The sequence below is a fragment of the Gouania willdenowi genome, chromosome 6 (assembly GCF_900634775.1).
Source record: "Gouania willdenowi chromosome 6, fGouWil2.1, whole genome shotgun sequence".
Taxonomy (NCBI): domain Eukaryota; kingdom Metazoa; phylum Chordata; class Actinopteri; order Blenniiformes; family Gobiesocidae; genus Gouania; species Gouania willdenowi.
The window spans coordinates 61,759,526-61,781,225 of record NC_041049.1 but is presented as its reverse complement, the minus strand read 5'-3'; the positions used below and the strand labels follow the sequence as shown (position 1 = coordinate 61,781,225).

General features: G+C 37.0%; 1 protein-coding gene across 1 annotated transcript in view; it reads right to left on the bottom strand.

Annotated features, from left to right (window-relative positions):
- The window catches only part of dennd4a (DENN/MADD domain containing 4A), an 80,870-nt gene that overhangs the window by 11,631 nt on the left and 47,539 nt on the right, over positions 1-21,700 (bottom strand). Inside the window, 17 exon segments of the mRNA XM_028448459.1 lie at positions 942-1,046; positions 1,153-1,275; positions 5,883-6,027; positions 6,112-6,240; positions 7,573-7,779; positions 7,851-7,983; positions 9,832-9,965; positions 12,970-12,990; positions 13,338-13,483; positions 15,277-15,495; positions 18,594-18,675; positions 18,678-18,696; positions 19,034-19,209; positions 19,914-20,058; positions 20,147-20,205; positions 20,459-20,525; positions 20,628-20,866. Coding sequence (XP_028304260.1) covers positions 942-1,046; positions 1,153-1,275; positions 5,883-6,027; positions 6,112-6,240; positions 7,573-7,779; positions 7,851-7,983; positions 9,832-9,965; positions 12,970-12,990; positions 13,338-13,483; positions 15,277-15,495; positions 18,594-18,675; positions 18,678-18,696; positions 19,034-19,209; positions 19,914-20,058; positions 20,147-20,205; positions 20,459-20,525; positions 20,628-20,866 — 2,149 coding nt within the window.

Sequence of the window (21,700 nt, the reverse complement as noted above, 5' to 3'; positions counted from 1 at the left end):
AGTATTCACCAGAGTTCATCATCACCAAATTCCTGTCCTAGTACCATTTATTTCCCAGGAAATGGACACACATTAATCCAATCAATAACATATTGGATACGTCGGACAATGTTCATCTAGTGCTTTATTTAGTGCTCCTCAGTCTAGATCACATGCTCACATTTGATGGTGAAAAAGGTAAACCATGGACACGATGACTGGTTTGGAGCAACATACCAGGGTTTCCTAAGCTTTGGTGACTAAAGAGGAGGAAACTTGCCACTGTTTTCATTTCTTTGCAAATTATCAGCATTTTTACAAAGGCTCAGGAGACAAGAAGGTGTTCAAACAGGATGGGTAATCAGTCCAGGAGAACACATGTTAGTCTCAAGTGAACCTGTTGTTGCAATGTGTAAGTAAGTCCTTTCCCTCAAGACGTACTGCCTTCTGCAAGAATGCAACTTTAAAGAACATAACTTGTTCTTAATCTGTCTTGGCTGGTTTAATGTAAATAAAAAAATACATGGAGAAATACACTGAAGGATAATAGTCTGGTGTCTAAACCAAGGGGACTGTTACTCTTACGTCTTTTAGCTGTTACAAAACATTGGGTGTTTATTTATCTGTGGTGCAAACTGGAAGCTGTGGGAGTCTTTGGATAATTTGTGGCTGCATTGTATCAGATATATCCAGCATGATTAGACTAGGACAAAAACTTACAGACACACACTGTGTCATTAATTGCAACAAAAGTGGGAAACAAATGTACTCATACAAAAAGCCAACCCCTTGTTCAACCCAACGATCCATCAGCCAAATTCTTCTCTTTAAAAATAACCTTCAGCCTTTAATTCAATACACCCACGTTGCTCAGTGAAGAGCTCACTTTGATGTACGCTTTGATTTACACAGAAACAGTCATTAAATGTCAAAGATTTATGATAAAAGCTTTCATAACTCACTGGTGTGCCTCAGCCCTTTGTCTTCTGGAAGTGCTGAGTTCTCATGGCCACACATCCTCTCCTCCTCTTTAGACAGTGAATCATATCCTTGGTCAGATTGTCCACCTAAAAAAACAAACAAAACAAAGATCCATCATGAAAACAGTTCAGCATCAGAATCCTCATTTTAAACAGTTACCAAGGACATGAACAAACTAGTCTGTGTCCTCACCTGTGCTGAATCCATCATCACTGGAGTCCATTTTAGTGAAATCAGTATCAATGGAGGTGCGTTCAGCGGAGTCATTAACGCTGTCCAAGCTGCCATGACTGACGGTGTCCAGATCACTGCCATCTGAGGGGAAACATTATTATTATTATTACAATAGAGCAGAGATGGAATGAGAGGCTGCACTGATATGAGTACTAACAAGCTCACAGATCCCAACTCAGCTTATATGTGCAGGCACTAGGGCTGGGCGATATGGACCAAAACTCATATCTTGGTATATTTTCTCAAAATATACAATATACATCTCAGAAAAACAATTCTGGGTTAAATTGGTTGATCCAAAAGCCACACAGACACATTTATTAAGAAACAGTTGCACAATATGTGCCACTTTTGGCTTTTTTACCTCAAATGGACAGCACATGTGAGTAAGTTCTGTAGTGTGGCTTGTTTAGGGGAACGTCTGGGTTAGGGTACTGGGGTACTCAGAAATCTGCTTTTTATGCTGTTTTGAGAAGTAGTGAAAGCAGCGACTCCTAAAACACAGATTTTATAATAAAATAAGCTATATATATATTAAAAAAATAAATATATATATATATATATATATATACAGTATATATATATGTATACTGTATATGCCGGAGATAAAAAAATTACATTATTGCCATATATATATATATTATATATACTGTACTACTCATCCTAACGTACTACTCATTCTAAAGTACTACTCATACTAACATACTACTCAAGTATGCACGGTAGGCACACTAGTCATACTCAACCGTCCCATGATGCATTGGGAGCTGAATATAAAATGGTCCTGGGACTGGCTTTAAGCTTGTAAATAAGGCTCTTGTTTTGAATTTATTTGGAAGTTTAGTCAGTAGCACAATGGAGGGTCTCTGAAAATCCAAAATGTGTTTACTTGAGTTTTATGGGTCAAATGAGCACATGTTGATATTCTCCTTGGTCAATTTCTCACTTAAAATGTTTTCAAAACTTTCAAAGGTAAAGAATCAACAGAGATATTTAGCCTCTGTTTGCTTCAGGTTTTTACCGTTGTAGGTTCCAAATGCATCTTGGGTAACTTGGAAGTATACTTCAGTGGGAACGCTCATCATTCCAATCCTCCTAATAATATTAATAGTATACAGCAGACAGTATGTGTACTGTGTGGTACGTTAGTGTATGATTTCAAACACAGCCTGAGTCTCTGTTTAACTGACATACCTATTTGCTTTTTAGTTTTTACCTATTACAGCATGGCTTCCTATTGTGTCCCCATTTAACTTTATAAAGTGATTAGACACAAAGACACAAGCATCAAGAGACTCATCAGTGCATACATGTCTTCATTAGAACCTCCCCCTTAATGTGCCTTCAAAATAAAACAAGTCTCTAGGATGTTGTGGGAATTAGGGACTGATACTAAAGTTGACCTGTGTGTTGTGGCTGATGGCGTTCTTGTTTAATTAGCCTCCTAAAATAAGAGCGGAGCGGGGAATAAATGTGCAGCAGGAGAGCGAATTGTGATCAACAAGACCAGGGAAAAAAAAGAAGCTTTTAAGGAACAACTAAGGGAAGAAATGAACATTATCAGTCTGTTTTAACACAATTTGTTGCCACTTGTTAAGTTGTTACTGCTGAATTAATGTAGTCCTTAACATCTGAGCGTCTGATTAACTCTGGATGTGAGGCAATTACTTCAGGCTCCTGTTTAAAAGGAGTCAGTGTAGTAGGAGTGTATATACACTATACTGTCAAAAGTTTCAGAACACCCTCATTTTTCCAGTTATTTATTGCAATTCAAGTCGTGCAAGTCCAACGAGTAGCTTGAAATAGTACAAAGGTAAGTTCTGAACAGCTAGAAGTTAAAAAAAAAAGGTTTGTTTACCCACAACTGAAAAATAATTTACATTTCAGAATTATACAAATAGAACATTTTCTGGAAACACAAAGTGGGTTAACAATATAAAGCTGTTCTGCAACAATGAAGGTTGAATCAGCCTTGAAAGCTGGTGCTACTAATTCCTACATGTGCTCCAACTTTTCTTGATTACTTACAACCCCCTCTGTCTGCATAAAAGCAGTGTTGGAACACTGTACGTTGATGAGCCAAAAGTTTAGAATACATTTTGGTCTATGAATTGATTCCATGAGTTCTTTTTTTCAACTCAAATTGCTTATTTGTTCTATGCTTTCATTTCAGAGTGCAATGACAAAATAAACTGAATCATTTTCTTTAAAAAAATGTAAAAAGGGTGGTGTTCTAAAACCTTTGACCGGTAGTGTATATGATAGCAGTCATCATCATCGTCATCAATCACAATGTTTGTTACATAGATTATATTTAGTATTATGTAAGAGTATATTCCATCCATCAACTTAATCTCATAACTTCAGGGACTGATATTCACAAGAATACATTAAACCTGTAGATCAGGGATGGGCCACAAAAATGTGATTGTATCTGATTATGTCAGCATTAGAATATTGACTGATCTGAGCATTAATACAAGGGAAAGGGTTTTGTCTTTTTTTGTTTTTTTCTGTGGTTTGTTGTTTTGTGCATTTTTATGTTCTTGTGCATTTATGTCGTCGATTTCTGCGTTTTTGGCGTCACTTGCTATATTGTTGTTGCTTTCTGTATTTTTCTGTCATTTTGTTGACAGTTTGTGTGTCTTTGAAGCTATTCTGTAATGTGTTGCTGTTTGTGTTTTCATAGTCATTTTGTTTGTTTCAGTGGTTGTGTCATTTTTTTGTATTTTTGGAATTTTTTGTGTACTTTGTGCATTTTGCTTTCAATTTGAGTGTTTTAGGAGTTATTTGGTGTATTATGTTGGGCTTTATATACCTTCCAACTTCTTGAATTACAATTTGTTTTGAAAGCAGCACCAAATTAGACCGAGGGCCACATGCCGCCAGTTGCCTATGTCTGTTTTGAACACACAAGTACATGTGTTTGGTTGTGGATTTGGTTTTTTGAAACCAAATACTACTGCTATGAGGTGACAGTAGAAATTTCCTTAATTTTTGCAAACACGATTTTCCAACCCAGTTGTTAAAACTATTTGTTTTATTTGAGCAGAACACGTAAAAGGCAAATTATTTTGGTAATCATGCAGCCGTAGGACATAGGTTTAAATCTTGACCTATGAGTGATGATGATAATGTTGAATTTGCATTTGTGTGTGTGTGTGTGTGTGTGTGTGTGTGTGTGTGCGTGCCTGTGTGTATGTTCATATTAAATGCAAATAAAAGACAGTTCTGATCGTTCGAGTCAAACTACTTTTTCTGATAGTTTTTCTAAAACAATCCCAGAAGAAGATGATGATCTACAAAGCTTGTTTTTCACTTGTAAAATTATTGTAACATTTGTTTAAGCTGGCCAGATGTGAAATTACACAGCTGTTCTCATCCCTGACCACCACCCCACCCCCCTTATCTCCCTCCAAAAACAACCCCTTCATTTGTGAGCTGCAGACTAAACGCACTAAATAAAATCCTGTTTTTTGGTTGTTTTCATTTAAATCAGACTATTTATTCTATGTTTTTGGTGGAGCTTTAACATTGGAAAGCAGAAACTTAACTAACGATCAGGAAAAAATACACAATTAGTTATTTAAAGTTAACAAAGTCTGTTTAGAAAACGATTCTAATGAAAGATCAAATCCCCTCACATCATGATATGCTTGTTCTCGTATTGATTTGATTAAGGATCCCATCAGACTTATGTGAAATGCAGCTGTGAAAGTAACAGATTACCACTTAAATACTCACAATACTGTAACTGTGTTGCTTTTATGGGTCCTTGTACATTTTTGAGTATATTTCTAAATCAGTCATTTTACTTGTACTTAAAGCTAGAACTTCCTATTATTCAACTGTAATAGAGGAAAACAAGAACAATCCTCGATTTCTATTCAACACTGTAGCCAGACTCACCAAAAGCCACAGCTGTGTCAAACCCTCTATTCCCGTCAACCTGAGCAGTGATGACTTCATCAACTTCTTTGCTGATGAAATTCTAACAATTAGAAACAAAGCTAATGTTCCCCCTGCAGGCGTGCTCAATAATTTCTTAAACAAAGCAACTCCTGAAATAACCCCAACATGCAGCTTTTATTTACATAGTTTCACACCAATTGGTCTATCTGAACTGACCTCAATAGTTTTACATTTTCTAATTTTACATTTTGATAGTGCTTTGAGATGACTTTGTTGTAATTTGCGCAATATACAGTAAATAAAGTTGAATTGAATTGAACTGAATTAAAACCCAAAACTTTTTTTCTGCTGAATACAAATATATAGTGTATGAAGTAGTGCTGTTGATTGATCCTGGTCCAACTCTCAACATTTTAGTCAAAGTATTTCAATTTGGTGTATTTAGTTGTAAAATGTCAAAGTTACTGTTCTCTATGGGTTCAAACCAGGCTGATACAATAGATTTTTGAATTGATTGAAGATCATGTGACGTTTTGGGACCATATTGCGTCACAAACGAGCAATGTTAGCCCCACCCCTTTTATAAAAACTAGCACCTGTGGGCTCTACAATCTGTGGTAAGTAGGTTGGATTGAGAGAAGAGTGAATAGAGAGGTATATTGAGTAATGAGTAGCTAGTTAGCATAGCATAGATTAAGATGTTTACTGTATGCAAAGGAACCGGGGCAAGATTTATTACCAAAAATAAACGTGGGGGGTGTTGTTGATGTTCTAACCTGAGAGTTGAGGATCTCGTTGTAGAGTCTGTTGTTTCTTTCCTGCTTGTTTGAACCTCAGCACTCCAAGGATCACGTTCCTCAGCTTTCCCCACAGGAAGTATCCGCCTCGTGTGGTGGACGGCCAAGTGCTCTCCAACACGGCCTTTAGCAGGAACACATATTCAGCATAAAATCAGCTACAAGCATAGAGTGAATCATGTTTATGTATAGCTAATGTAAAGCAAACCTTGTTGTAGTAGCCGTAGGTGATGGCGTTGGGTTGAACTCCAGCTTTTTTCATTTCAAACAACACACGAACGGCCAACACTGGCTGGTGGTACTGACCGCACAGCTGCAATAGTACTCGGTAACACACCTGGGTGAACAGAAAAACATATTTTAATTTTAGATTTAATAGAAGAGAAAAAAGTTTTAATCAACAAGGTTCAATGACTTTTGATCCTCTGGTAGGGTGACCTGATTTTTAAAACTCAAAACCGAGACAGTAATTTAACAAGATTTTCAAAAGAAACTATTTGCATGTGCTTTTGTTTGTAATGAAAAGGGTTAGGGTCACATAAATTACATTTCTTATTTCTTCTTTTACTATGAAATGTATTATTGCAACGGCTGAACCAAATATAAAGTGGCCATCAGTCAAAAAAAAACAACATTTTAAGTTAACATAAAATAGTTTTGATTAATAAAAAAAAGCGTTTTTTCTTTTGGCATGTTGTAGGAGAAAGCATAAGAGGAAGCAAACGAGTAATATTGATAATGGCAAGCTTTTTAATTGGTTTATATTGCAAGTGCTACCATGGCAACTGTTGTTTTTTGACAGCTCACGGTCCACAGATGTTTTTCAGCAAAATGCGCTGCTGCTTTCAGGGTCTTTTCTGTTAGCGGCAACATAATTTCTTAATAAACGGGAAAAACCCAGGACAAATCAATGGTTTGGGGGAAATCGACCAGGACACGGGACGCAACTCTGGAAACCAGGACTGTCCCGGGTAAACCGAGACGTCTGGTCACCCTATCCTCTGGGCTTTCTTTGATTTCACATCTTTAGGAGTTTGCGGGGGAGGAGGCAGCATTTCCCCGACCGTGGTCAAAAGTTTTCATTACAGTTTTCCCAAATCCATTTGGAAAAAATCTTTTTTAAAAAATAGTTTTCTCCTGCTTTGATTCTATTCTGACTTATTCTGTAGTATAAGTTTCCAGTGAAATGGTCCCAAACTTTTGAGACTTTAGGTTGGTTTTTCTTTTGTTGCACAATTCTTCTTCACAATGTAAATGGTGAAGCCACACTGCGCCCAGCAGTTCATGTATGGTACTGTGTTTAAGTATTCCAGTAAGTTCATTTTGTCTTCTCTTTTTTAAATATATTTTAAGGTTTTGTTATTCAGACAATAATAAACAAAATTTCCTGAAAAACCTTGTCTGAATAAACAAAACCTTAAAATATATGGTACTGCAGCAAAAATGGAGAAGAAAGTGGCCGTCGGCCTGATTTTATCATGAATTTACAACATTAAACGAAGTGTCAATGCACATTTTTGTAGTCAACATTATCAAATATGTTACAAATCTTTTTTGCATTATTGTATCTGATACACAAATTGTGGTTGGCACGAATCAGGTGATGGTCTATATGCTGAATTCTTTTTTTTTCTTTTGCCCCCCCTGGCAAGAATCTCAAACGCTGTACCTCATCAGGAGCTTGCAGCTTCTTGTCCTGCATCTTCCTCAGCACGTCGTAGGCCGTGCGCAGGGCTCGGACTTTGGAGTGGCAGTTTTCCACAAACCCCGGCAGGCAGATGAACCACAGACCGTAGCAGTGGCGCAGCAGACACTTGGACCACATCTGAGGCATTGATGAATAGGTTTTGGCCATCTTTTGAGCTGATTTGATCTCCTGCAAACATACACATTATATTTAGGTTTTGTGACACAATCACTTCACATCACAGTCATTTTGTTTCCGACCTGTTTGGAGCGTCTAAAGATGGCCGTAGGGCTGGCTGGGCTGCTGTGACGTAAAGCTGTGCAGGCTGAGGATGGATTCAAACCCTCTAAAGGCTCGAGGAGCTCAGAGTTTAGCACGGGGAATGCAGAATAGCTGTGTGAGAAATGAATATGAAACCATGTCTAATCAAAATGAATTAATCAAAAACTGGATAAACATTTTTAGAATATTATCTGAAATTCTTAAAACTCAACTAGTTCTAACTTAAAGATGATCATTCTAGGAAGATCAGACACGGTAACACTAAACAATTCTAAGCAATGTTTTCTTTCTTACAGCATTATCACTGCAAAGAAGTTGCTTCTCACACATTGGAAATAGAAAGGACCTCCGCATATAAAAATGTAGCTTGGTGAACAAATACTCTCCATTTAGAACAAATAAGATACAGAGAGATCCTTCAGAGTGGGATTAGATTCTTGTTTTGTCAAACATCTCCCTCTCATCCAGGAATCCCAATCACCAAATAATTCATTATAAACGAATCCATCGAGCCTACCTATATCCCAGGAGGCGACATCAGATGAAACTGAAATACACTAAATATTGTGATTGCTGTCCAGACAATACTTTAGACATTGTTCTCCTCATGATGTGGCAATGGCCAGAGTTTCTTCATTTCTGGGAAAATGTAGCAAATAAACTGTCCAATATTACTGTTAGAGCCATACCCTGCACGGCTTCTTTTGCTAGATGATACTTCAAAATGAAATTGATCAATTATTAATAATCGCCAGATATTATTAGCTGGTCTTACAGCTGCAAAAAGATGATTGTTTCCTGCTGGAAATCAGCGCAGCCTCTGACTGTAAGGGAATGACTCCTATTGTACAGAGATATAATTCAGCTTGAGCTCTCTGCCGCCCGAATTCATGGAGCGAAGACTGAAAATATTTGTTGCTAATAACGAAAATGATACTTGACTAGACAGTAATTTACATCACAGTGTAACACCTGATATCCTTTGCCCTTAAACTGTAAGGAAAATTGAGAAAGTTAATTACATAACCATATGTATCTTGCTAACTACTCTGTACTGTACAAAGCTAGCTATTATGTATATAGTTCCATTTCTGTGAATGTCTTTGACGGAGGAAATCAGCACCTGCTTCATACTGACTGTGCTTACGACATATTGTTATTGTGTAATTCTATATATTGGGAGAATCAAAGTTTTTTTTCTTTTAGTTTCTTTTAATTTATTTATTATTCCTATTATTTATGTATTTATTTATTCTTTAAGGGATTGATTTCTGTGTATTAAACTCAATTGTGTAAATGTATTAATATGCTCATCGCAAGGGGAATGGACTTGTGGGGTAATCACTAAACACACATGAATAAAAAGTTAATCAGAAAAAAAGATACACACTTGTCGGTAATCGCTCTTATTTTGAAGAGGTATGGTCTCCTCTCTTACAATACCTTTCTCTGAGACCCTGTTAACCTTAATACATCTAACTCATCATTATAATCCATGTAATAGTTTGGACAGTTGGATGGTTGGATGTGTGTGTGTGTGCGTGTGGTCTTATTTTGTCTTAGTTACTTTCGTGATTTATCACTGAATCCTTTTAAGTCAATCATTTGTTACTAGTATTCGTGTATCTACTTTAGAATAGTTGATTCATTGTATAATTACAGTGTATGTTTACTTTATATACTGCCTGAAAACGCTCTAATAAAAACATTTGAAACTAAAATAAATTAATTAAAAACTTTCTTTGGACATTTATCTTGCATAAGCCTCTGAATAAAGCCTATGGAGCATGATGCCAAAGTCTTCCAAACAGCGTCAATATTCCAACAGCTACTTTGAGCTTAACAGGTTTTTAGGAACAGTTGTACAGCTATAGAATGTATAGATGTTGATGTGAGAGGAAGAACATCTCTGTCTCATGTCTTATATCTTTAAAGGTCAATTTGCAGTGAGGTCTGTACCGATAGCAGAGTGGATGTTCCTCCCCCTGCGGTAAAGGAGGCAGGTCTGGAGGGTTGACGTAGACGGTGTGTTCACTACGGTGGGATTCATCCAGTTCCATCAGTCTGCTGTCCTCCGGTTTCTCACTGTCCATCTGCTACGCATCACAAGAAAACGGGCATGAAAAGAACTGGCAGAAAGTGGACTGTTGACATATAAGCCATGCCAACAACAATTAACTGCATCACTTGAGAATGAACCCAGAAAATGTTTACCCTTTGGTAAATTATTGTTTTTTGTTTATTTTATTTATTTATTTTTTGTGGGGTTTTTTTTGTTTTTTTGTTTTTGTATTATTATTATTTTTTAATGTTTTTTACTTTCTCACATTTATAAGTTGTTTGTATGTTAAAAATTGCAAAAAGAAAGTTAAAAAAAAGAGAATAAGACAGGCAATATTGTATATTTATCTTTTCCATCTAGCTTCACTTTCCTGTTAAACACAAACACTGTCTAAAGCAGAAGTCGCCAACCACAATGTCCACAGGCATCTATTCACTGATAGATTTTTTATTTTATTTTTAATAATACAATATGGTTCAGTTTGATAAATAAACATATTTATAATTTTTTGACAGTTTATCATAGAGGAAAGTAGCTATAAACTCAAACTCTTTTGGTAAAAACATCTAATTTAAATGAATTAAAAATCATTTCTAAAAGGCTGTACTTTCCAACATAAGGGTCAGTAATGACAAACAGATGCAGTAATGAGTCCAATCACATCCTAAATGTGCCCAATGTCATTCATATTTGCTAACAGGCGCTGCTAATGCAAAGCTAATGAATTAAAGTGAGAAGCAATGACCTGGACAGAATGAATTAAGTGGCATGAAACCACAAACTGTCTCATTTGCTACAGCTCATAGCGTTTAAAGTCCCACCGCCTGAGGACAACAGCAGCAACACAACACAGAACACCACTAGTCTCTGACTGATAAAAGCATTAAAAGCATATTCAATCAATTATCTTTATCAATGGCAGGGTTAGGGTTAATTACATGTTTCAGTTACAATTATGTTTTCAATTACCCATGTTCAATTACAATTCAATTACGGAGACAGTTACCAGCATTTTGGTAACACTTTACAATAAGGGTCCCTCAATTAACGTTATTTAAGGCATTATTAAACAATTAAACTGTTAATTAATGTTTAAATAATGCCTTAAATAATGTTAATTAGGGGATTACTACACATTAATTAACTACTTATTAATGCATTAACTGGTGTTAGTTAATATATTATAATGATTATTATAACATTATTAAACCATTAATTAATGTTTAATAATGCCTTTACTAACGTCAATTAAGGGACCCTTATTGTGATGTGTTACCGGCATTTTTTCCAATTACAATTATTCTTTATCCTCAGTAAGTCAATTACAATAACGTTCTCAATTACTAAAGTTCAATTACAAGTAATCACGATTACTAAGCCTGAAATAAATAACCTAATAAAAGTTTACCTTCCTCTTGTGTTAGCTTTCTGTTAGCATCTTTAATGATAACTGGTCCTAAATTAGCTGTAAAATACACTAGTCAAATACAAGTCAATCATATGAACTCAATTACAATTCAATTATGATTACGACAGCAACAGATTTTTGAAATTACAATTATAATTACGCCATATTTGTAATTAATTATCAATTACCGTGACTACATCTATAATTGACCCCAACCCTGATCAGTGGTCTAAACATGTAAAGAAGGCGGACCATAGCAGCAGCTGAGCCGAGCCCCAGTTGTTCCTACACTACATGACTTTACGTTACATTACTCTGTTTGTTCCACTCTGTCGAGTGGATGATTGAGTCGAGTCACTCCACTGACCTCCTTCAGTTTTGTTTTGTGTTTCTCCGCCTGCCTGGCCCTTCCTCTTACAACAGAGAAGTACTTCTCAATCACAACATTATCGTCAACCTCAGCAGTAATTTGGACAAATGAATCATTTGCTTTTAACTTCTCCATAATAACTGGATTAGTATTTAATGCAGGAACACTAGCTGCCCACACAGGATGTAAATATGACTTCCCATTTACACAAGAGGATGCAAGTGTTGCCTTTTGTCGTGCATGTGCAAAAAATGATGTGTTCCTGAAAGGTCATGAAATGAACGCGACTATAATAAAGCATGTGCAGCTCACAATAGATTCTATAAAATGATATGTTGAGCATTTCATTATTTGTAGTATGTATGTCATCCTTTGATCTGAAGTTTGATGCAGATGCGCACATGAATCTATGCTAAAGTCAGAAATCAAAGTAATGGATTACAGTACTCACATTGCTGTAACTGAGTTGCTTTTATGGGTACTTTTGAAGTATATCAAAATCTGTAATTGTACTTGTACTTAAGTACGTTTTAAAATAAGTACAGTAATTTTTCACATTTCTACAACCCAACCGTTATTTACAACCGTTAAAATATTATTATTCTTTGTTTTAAAATGATCAACGGACATTGTGAATCTACAAAAGACTGAAATGACCAGACAACAATCAAATGCATCACATCACAGCCGACCAATCAGATTAAACGTAATGCACGGCGCTAAAACAGCATTAAATGGAGCTTATTTTCGCAGTTTTAATATAAATGTAGCTATACTTAGAGCCAGATGATTATTTTTTTCATATTTACTTGAATTCATTGGTGTTATTTTATTTAAAAAAATTAAAATTATTTTATTTAAAAAACAAAATATTTTATTTTATACAGATGCCTTTGTGGATTTTTTTTTGTTCCAATTGTGCAAGATTTGGTCTAAACTAGAGTTCATAAATATAGCTATACAAAGAGCCTGAAATCTTTTTCATTTTTAATTAATTCATTGGTGTTATTTTATTCAAAAATTAATAATTTTACATTTTGACAAACCTTTTATTTTATACAGATTAATTTGTAGACAATAAATTAACTTCCACTTACGCAAGATTTAGTCTCTTCCTTTTTAAGTTTATACATGAGATGTTTACTGTATGCAAGGGTACCGTAAATGTGGGGGGGGGGGAAAGAATGAGAACACAAAAATAGCAAACAAAAGGAATCAAATCTGTTTCTGAAATAAACACCAGAAGACATTTCTTACCTTGGTTCCAGTGCTGAATAACTATCAGGTCAGAACCATGAAACACAGAAGCAACGAGAGACACAGAAAGCAGAGAAAGAGAGACGGTTAGTGTTGATTTATTAGCAGCCTAAAGGCAAATGTTAGCACATTCCTTGCACTTTGTTTACATCTAATATTCACTGCTTATGAACTCAACCAGCTAATAAAATCAACAACAAACTCCTGATTTAAAAGACAGCGTGGCATTTATTCTTCTCTGATGGATCCAAAGTTCTGCATATTAAACTAAATGTTGTTGCCTGTCTGTTTGTTCCACCACAGCACGGTGACGCTGACAAATCATCTAGGGCAGACAATCACAGAAAAAGATTTGCTGTGAACCTCACCTTATCAACACACTCGTCAAAGAAAGCCAGGCTGGCGTCTTTATCGCTGACGAAGGAGCACTCTTCTATGAAACGGCTGAACATTTGGGTCTTAGTCATGAGGGAGTAAAACCTTTGATGGGAGCGGTCTCTGCTCTTCAGAAACCCTGTGAAACCGAACACATTATGTAAAGACAACGTCATAATCTGCTAAAGAACGACCACAGGGTCAAAACTCAGCCTTCTCCGACAGAAAAATAATGTGGTAATATTATTTGTCTCTGACTTTATGATATTAATCACAGTGACCTCCCCCAACATGACATTCAAGCCTAATTTCCAGTGGGATTTAAGCTAAATCATCACGGTAATGATTTAGAACAGTGGTTCTCAAACCTTTATGGCTTCTAGTCCCCCCTTTATCCGACAAGAACCTTTTGCACAGAATTCTGTGAAAAATAACTTTAGATCATAACAAGGAAGGAATGAGTAATAACACAAATGAACGAATCCCATTTTGTAAATAAGTGAATGAAACAGTATTTAGTGTATTTAGAATAGATTAATTTCTATAGTTTTTATCATTTCCGGTCATCTCACGCCTGTTGTGGGACTAAGACTGACCTTTATATTTTCAGTTCATGTTCTAATCATGATCATTTCTATCACCATTTTTTGTGTGTTTTTGGCGTCATTTTGTGTATTTTGTTGTTGTTTATCTGTTTCTTTTTATTATTCAGTATATTTTTCACTTGTTTTTGTGTTTTTTCTTGTTGTTTTTGTGTGTTGTTGGTATTATTTAACTATCGATCTCAGTGTGTGTGTTTTGGTGTTGTTTGATTGTTTCTTGTGTCGTTTTTTATGTTTCTCTGTTATTTTTGTGTATTTCTTAGTGATCTTGTGTATTTTTCTCTGTTATTGTGTGTGTGTGTTTGGTGTTTTTTTGTGTTTTTTGTCTGTTCTTTTTATTATTCAGTATATTTTCCTCTTATTTTGTGTTTTTGTCATTTTGTGAATTGCTGCCTAGTAATATTTAGTATGATTACCATTTTTAACAAAAAAAAAAAAAAAAAAAAAAAAAAAAAATTATAAAATGTTTTAATGCTTTCATTTGTTAATTTTCCAGTCTCTCTCTCTCTCTCAAGTAACCCCTGTAGTGTCATTGCGTATCCCTATGGGTACACGTACCCCATCTGAGAAATACTGATTTAGGGAAAGCTTTGATCCAGTTCAACACCTTGACCTGCAGCAGCTTTAAATCACCAGGACAGAGAAACAATAACCTGTCAGGATGTTTAAGACAGTGGTTCCTAAACAGGTGTATGCCTAGGGGTACAGAAGAACATTACAAAATGTACTTGGACAGATTTAACAATTAATTAAGAAATAATCAGGAAATATGCCTCGTTCTGTTTTAGACTATTTTTTTAATTTAAATGCTATTCATACACATGTCTTCTGGTGTTGCCCCAAAAAAGAACCTTTTGGGACAAGGTGAGCCTTGTGATTCATGAGGTATTTGGATATAATATCACCAAGACGTTCTCCATCTTCTATCTGGGAAATATTGGCAAAGTTGTGCAGAAGGAAGATAACTATCTGGTAAAGGTTCTTCTCACCGCTGGCAGGAAGGCCATAACAACAAACTGGGTTGCTTTAGACCCACTGTGACATAAACAATGGTTAAATATAGTACAGGAGGAAATATGTGTGTTAGAAAAAATGACTTACTGTTTAAGACTAAAAAAGGAGGATTTTGATAAAAAAAAAAAAAGGGAACAAATGGTTTAGATTTCTAAAGCCCGCTGTTCCAAAAATGAAAAAGCATCAAATTCTGGAGAAGGTACTCAATATAAAGGGGGTACACATGATTTGATAAAATGCAAAGGGGGTACGCAGGACAAAAAAAGATCGGAAACCACTGGTTCAAGTCAAGGAATATAAAAACAAAAAAACACACCTTGGAGGTCAAATAGAGAGTTGGCATCGGTGGTCTTCTCAGACGGTGCCTGTGTGATGGGAAGGAGGAAGGAGCGGTACCCGCGTAGGATGTTAGCCATGAAGCGTAGGAAGGCTTCCTGAATCTCCAGCTCCAGCGTGTGAAGACTTTTCCCACCGTTAAGTTCACTGTCGGTCATGGAATGATCCATCTGGATGTCGTCACTATTTAAATGACCACCTGATGAAAGATGAAAAACAAAGCTTTGGCATATGAACACCAAAAAAACTAATTAATCTATAACAGGTTGTTATTTGATAAGCGCGCCTGGAATTGCTGAGTTTTTTCACCTCTTACCCAGGGGGATCATTTCTTGAAACAAGTCTGAAATTGATTCTGGTGTCGTTGATGAAGAAAACTCATCAACATCACCATCCTGAATCCACAATCTCACACAAGTTATTTTCTAATCAAAAGGAGGGGAAATAACTTCATAAGGAATGAAACGAGTCAACTTTCATTTTATCAAAAGTAATGAAGATAGATGAAGACCTTCCCCTTTTGTAAGAAGAAAAATATAGTTCCAAGAAACTGTTTATGAATTACATTTTATTTTTCATTTCATCATGTATTAACCCTTTACTAACTTGGTCACTGTATTGGAACAGTACATCAGTCAGACTGTTTGAACTCAAGAAAGTAACAAAAAATTTCTTCCATATCTTCCACACCCAGTTTATCCTATAATTACTGACGCAAACACTTATCCCGGTTTATTCAAGCCAGAGGTTGGGGTACATACCAGTACATCCTGAACAGATTACCAGTCCTACAGGCTGCTAACACATCATGTCTGTCACAGGTACAACCACATTCACTTGTTTTGTCCCTTTTTTATCTTATCAGTAGGTGTTCATTTGGTATTGTTAAGTCACCTTAAGTGATGATCCATTTGTAAAATGAGATTAACCATAAACACTGATTTTTACCTTATCTGTGAGTTTTCTACTTTGTAAAGACTGGCAAATTTACTACGCCCTCTGGTTTCATATGACAGTACATAATATAAACGGAGGGTGCTGGGTCGATGAGGGATGCTGAGTGTGATGACAGAGCATTTTAATGCCTTCTATTTACTTTTCCAATGCACATGAATAAAATGCGATCGAGAATATCGACTTCTATGTCTGCTTTTTTCCTGTACAATGATCACAGGGGACGCTGGAGCCTATCCCAGCAGACACAGAGAGTGTAAGGTAGTGTAAAGCCCCCTGAAAAGGCTGCCAGTCTATCAGGGCTAGACAGAGACAAGTTGGAGGTCACCAGCACCACCACTTAAAACCCACAATCCCTGCACTGAGAGGCAGCGATGGCAAGGCAAACTAGAAGTTTGTGAGGATGCAGGTGCTGGGGCCGCGTAAGCAAATTCAGAATCCCTTTATTTGCGGCCTGCTAGCTCAAAACGACATTAGTTTAGCATAAGTGAGCATTAGCTAGCATTAACATTAGCATACATTAGCATTAGCTAGTTTTAATATTAGCATTAGTGTTAGCATTAAGATAAGTTAGCATTAAAATTATCTTAACGTTAACATTTGCCTAAAAATATTATTAGCCTAAATTTGCATTAGCGTTAACATAAGTTGGCATTAGCATTAACGTTAGCATAATCATTAGCATAAACCTGCATTAGCAATAGCCTAGCTTTAGCATAAACCTAGTCATAGCATTAGCCTAACAATGACATTAGCATTTATCTAGTATTAGCACTAACCTAGCATTAGTTGAACATTAGTAATAAGGTTTAAAAAGGTAGAAAAGGTTGAAAAAATTTGAAATGGGTTGAAGGCCTTAGCGGAAAGTGAACTGACAGCTGAACATGTTAAAGGTTGAATGGTTGAAATCAGTTGAAGAACAGCTGGAGTTCAGAGTTGAAGGTTGAAAATGTTGAAAATGTGGATTGGAAAATGAAAAGTTAAAAAGTGAAATAGTTTAAAAAGTTAAAAAGTTAGCAAAAAGCTAATACATAGCAGAGTGTCCAGAAAATATTTCAACATTTGGAATCGGTTGAAAAATGCAGGAGCAGTAGGAGTAAGACAGAAGAAGAAGAAGAAGAAGAAGAAGAAGAAGAAAGAAGAAGAGAAGAAGAAGAAGAGAAAGAAGAAGAAAAGAAGAAGAAGAAGAAGAAGAAGAAGAAGAAGAAGAAGATTGATTTTTACAAACACACTTTATTTACAATTACATCATTTGCATATATTCACATTTATAGACCTAGAAAAAAGGAATAAATAAATTTAAAACATAAAATAGAAAACTAAATAAAACCAAAAAGACATTAGTGGGACATTTAGTGCAACAGAATGCTAGAAAACGCCAGCTTGTCTCTGATTACAGTGCAGAGTATGTCATCATAGCACCAAATGTTCTTAAAATCATCAAAATTGTTTGTAAACTTATAAAAACTGAATTCCAGTCTCAGTCGGCACCTGATATTACAGCAGAGTACTATGGCTGCTTCCTGAGCTGGCTTACCTTCAACTTTGTTTTTACGTGTTACATAGATGGCTAGTTTGGCTTCACCAGAAACAAATTCAACAGCTTCCCTTTTTTCATGATGACTTTTCCTGTAGATGACACCATAATGAAACTCTTTTCACGAAACGTTTTTCCAAACAAACAAAAAATCTCTGTTAAAAGCGCGAAGAGCACTGCAAGAAGAAGCAGAAGAAGAAGAAGAAGAAGAAGAAGAAGAAGAAGAAGAAGAAGAAGAAGAAGAAGAAGAAGAAAAAGAAGAAGGAAGAGAAAGAAAGTTTAAGGATAACAATAGTGAGGATGCCTCCTCATTAATAACTAACTCAGCTAAGGAGCTTCATATTCATAACAACTTGGCGATGATCACATCTGAATCTATGGCTCTTCTTATCCAATAAAAAAATTCCCTTATGTGCCAATCATGCACGTACAGTAAGTGGATGTTCTCAAAGATGGAGGCACTTAAGGAAAGCTACCGGTAATGCACTAAAAGATGGAAATGTTCGGCTGTTGTCAGATAAATGGCTGCATTCCTTTACTCTATTAAAAAAGCCCATGTTTTAAATTTGAAGTTCTGTATGAGAATCCCAAAAGTGAAGAGTAAAAGACACAACAAAGAAGTTTAACATAGAAAATCACTGCTGCATAATTCCCAAGCAGCTCTCATGAGACGCTGTAAACAGCACAAGATATTTTAATGTAACGCTGCTTGTTCTGAGTCAGTTTTCCCGTAAGGTTAACGAAACAAGCTGACGCAACAGAGGAGATGAATAATTGATGGGAACCTGTGCTGACAGTGGACTCACCCTCTGTGAGCTGCTGATGGAGCTTATTCAAAGTATTCAGGAGGTGTTTGCAGGCTCTCCTCGGCAATATCTTCCACGTTAGAGAGCCTTCTTGTCCTCTTTCCTGAAAACACACCATAGGGAGGCCAGTTCACACACATTGCACAATAGATTAAAACGAGTGAGATGGATTCACTGACATCAGCAGTGACAGCCTAATCCGTCCACAAAATGGCTTTTGAATGGACGTGGGAGAGCAGAGATACCCCCGTGGGCCTGTGTGTACAGTGAGAATATTTCACATTCCGACTCCCATCGTTACATAACAGAGCCTCTCACTGACAGACGCTGATGCCCTTGGACAAGTGGACTCGATAAAGCACTAAAATCATTTTTGGGCGAGTGCCTTGAAACGTATGTCTGCTGTACATCATAGATTCCTTCCTATGGGAGGAACTTACTGGGAAATGGTGTTGGTGTCCAGATCCACACAGCTGATGTCATTCGGCGGCACGTAAAGATCAAAGTATCTGGAGTCCACGCCCACAATGAACGGGCACGGAGCACTGAGCACATCTGCCAGGGCCAGAGGGCAGAGGGGGATGTAGGGACACGGCCAGTGGAAGGGAAAGATCATCTGAGAGTAAAGTGAGAAAATAATCATTATTATTAGTCAATATAACATGGAGGAGAGAACAATAAAATGTCTCTGCTGCACATTTTAAACTAATAAAAGCAAATCCATGTATCACAATATTTCCAGAGGTGAAACTAATGGATTACAAGTACTCACATCACTCTAACTGAGTTGAACGCCACAACGCAACACAAAACGAAAGCGCACACAAATACAAACGCCACAACACAAGTAACACACCACAACACAACACAACACAGAATAACGAATGCCACAACGCAATGCAAAAAGAAAGTGCACACATAAAAACTCCACAACACAACACAAAAGCAGTCTGGTAAAAATCCACAAAGAGTGACGTCAATGTTGGTGTCAGTGGCCGATCCTTTCACGGGCCTGATCTTTTCCGTCACTCTTCTTCGTGGATGGTGGGGGTGAATGTAACTAGTAACTTTTACTCTGGGTACTATTTAATTGAGCTACTTTTTACTCGTACTTGAGTATTTTACGTAGGACTTACAATTTCAATCAAGTAACAGTACTTCTACAGTACTTGAGTAAAATACATCAGTACTCTTTACACCTTTGATGGTATTTTCAACTGAACTGTATCTAATATAAGACAATGCTATTGGGAGGTTTTGCCCCCCTCCCCCCCCCTCTGCTCTCCAGTGTCAACAGAAAAAACAAGTAATGAAACTTACGGACACAAGAGCCTCTGTTACACTGGTGAGAACAGCTGGACGCAGGGAATGAACCAGAATCTTGTGCTCAGTGACAGCCAACACCAGCAGAGTGGCTGCATTTTTTGGACCCAGATTCAGGAGTAATGTTGAGAGGCTTCCACCACTGATGACAAAGCAAACACATTTCAACAACTTTTTCAACAAGATCTCAACATATTCAGTGTGTTGTTTATAAATGGAAGTTTGAGTACCTGAGAGGCAGTGGAGAGGACACAGGTTGGCTCAGCATCAGGCTGTCATGTGGGGACAGCTGTGGAGAACACACACAAGAGCAGTGGTAAGCCTTTAATTAGAAATGCATTAATCTTGACTGGCGCACACAGACAATTGTTCCAACTTCTGTGGATCTTCCAATATTTACTATAAATCCTCAAGGTTAAAAATTTAACCTTATGTTATGAATATTTCAAGCCGCACTGAGTTAACACCATTAGACATTCATGTCAAATTAAAAGAAGACAATGAGGGCAAGATTCATTTTATCCAAATAAGTTTCACTCTACCTGAACAAGGATTCGTGGTCTCTGAGTGGAGGGAAACGGTACATTTTGCATGAAGTGAGAAATGTGCCTGTTGATCAAAGAAAATCAATTAATCAAGGGGCCCATACCACAAATCCTATTAAATCAAATCCCTAAAGCACAAAGCAAAAATCAAGAAAAGATGTCTGACTTTTCAATGGGCAGGGCGTGAGGTCCGGATATAGAATATCGGTAGAGGAAAGTGAGAAAGCTTCTGAAGGACTGGAAGAAGGGCCAGTGGGAGAGGAGGCAGATGCTCTTGTTGCTGTAAACATTTCTGCTCTCAACGAGTTTGAGAGCTGAGCTCGCCACTCCGAGTTGTGAGCGTTGACGGTCTGACAGGCTCTCCTCGGGGTAGGGCTCATAGAACTGGATAGCCGCTCCGTATACCTGCACACAAGGGATCACAAATCAGTATAAGATTTACCATTAAAGAGGCAGTATTATGAAAAATTCACTTTATAATGGTTTTGCTACAGTGATATACATTCCATTAGCCTCATTCAGACAGAGGTCCAAAATTGAAAAAGTTCTGTCTCCTCCCTCCCTTGCAATTCCACATTTTGTTAAAAGTCAGCTCCAAACGGGCCAGTTGGATTTTTCTTGTGTTGTCACATGGGCTATCGTTCTAAATGGACTATTCCTGTGGTCAGCAGAGGTGAGGAGGACAAGAAAGCGACGTAGCAGCTTTAAAACAGCTGACTCAGCTGTTATTTGAGAGTTTACTTCCCTACGGGGCAGGGTGAGTGGTCACAATCAGTTCCATTTTTAGTAGCCGTTATACCACCTTGTAATGCCTTTATGGGATGATCTGTCGTGTTTGTGATCCAATGCGATGCAGCGGTCAAACAAACAATGGACGTATCATCTTAAATGGACTATGTCTGTGATCAGTAAACTTGAGGAGGAGAAGGAAGACTGTTAATGATTTACTGCTGCAGCTGCAGTGATAAGTGCAAAGCAGGACGTGATCCACGATTTGCTTCTGATATTGCTCCTTCTCTTTTTGTTGGGCCGATAAGGTTTTGCTGGCCCGGGACCCAAAAGATTTTCTAAACACTCCAATGCAGCCTTTATTCTTCGCCAAAAGTAAATAAACATGCGTCCCGGTCTGAGTTTACCTCGTACTGAGATCGATTATGAGCATATATGCGCATGCGCACTACCGGAAAATTCAGTTTTGTATTGTTTTCAAAGTGAACGGACATGTTTTATTTTATTAGT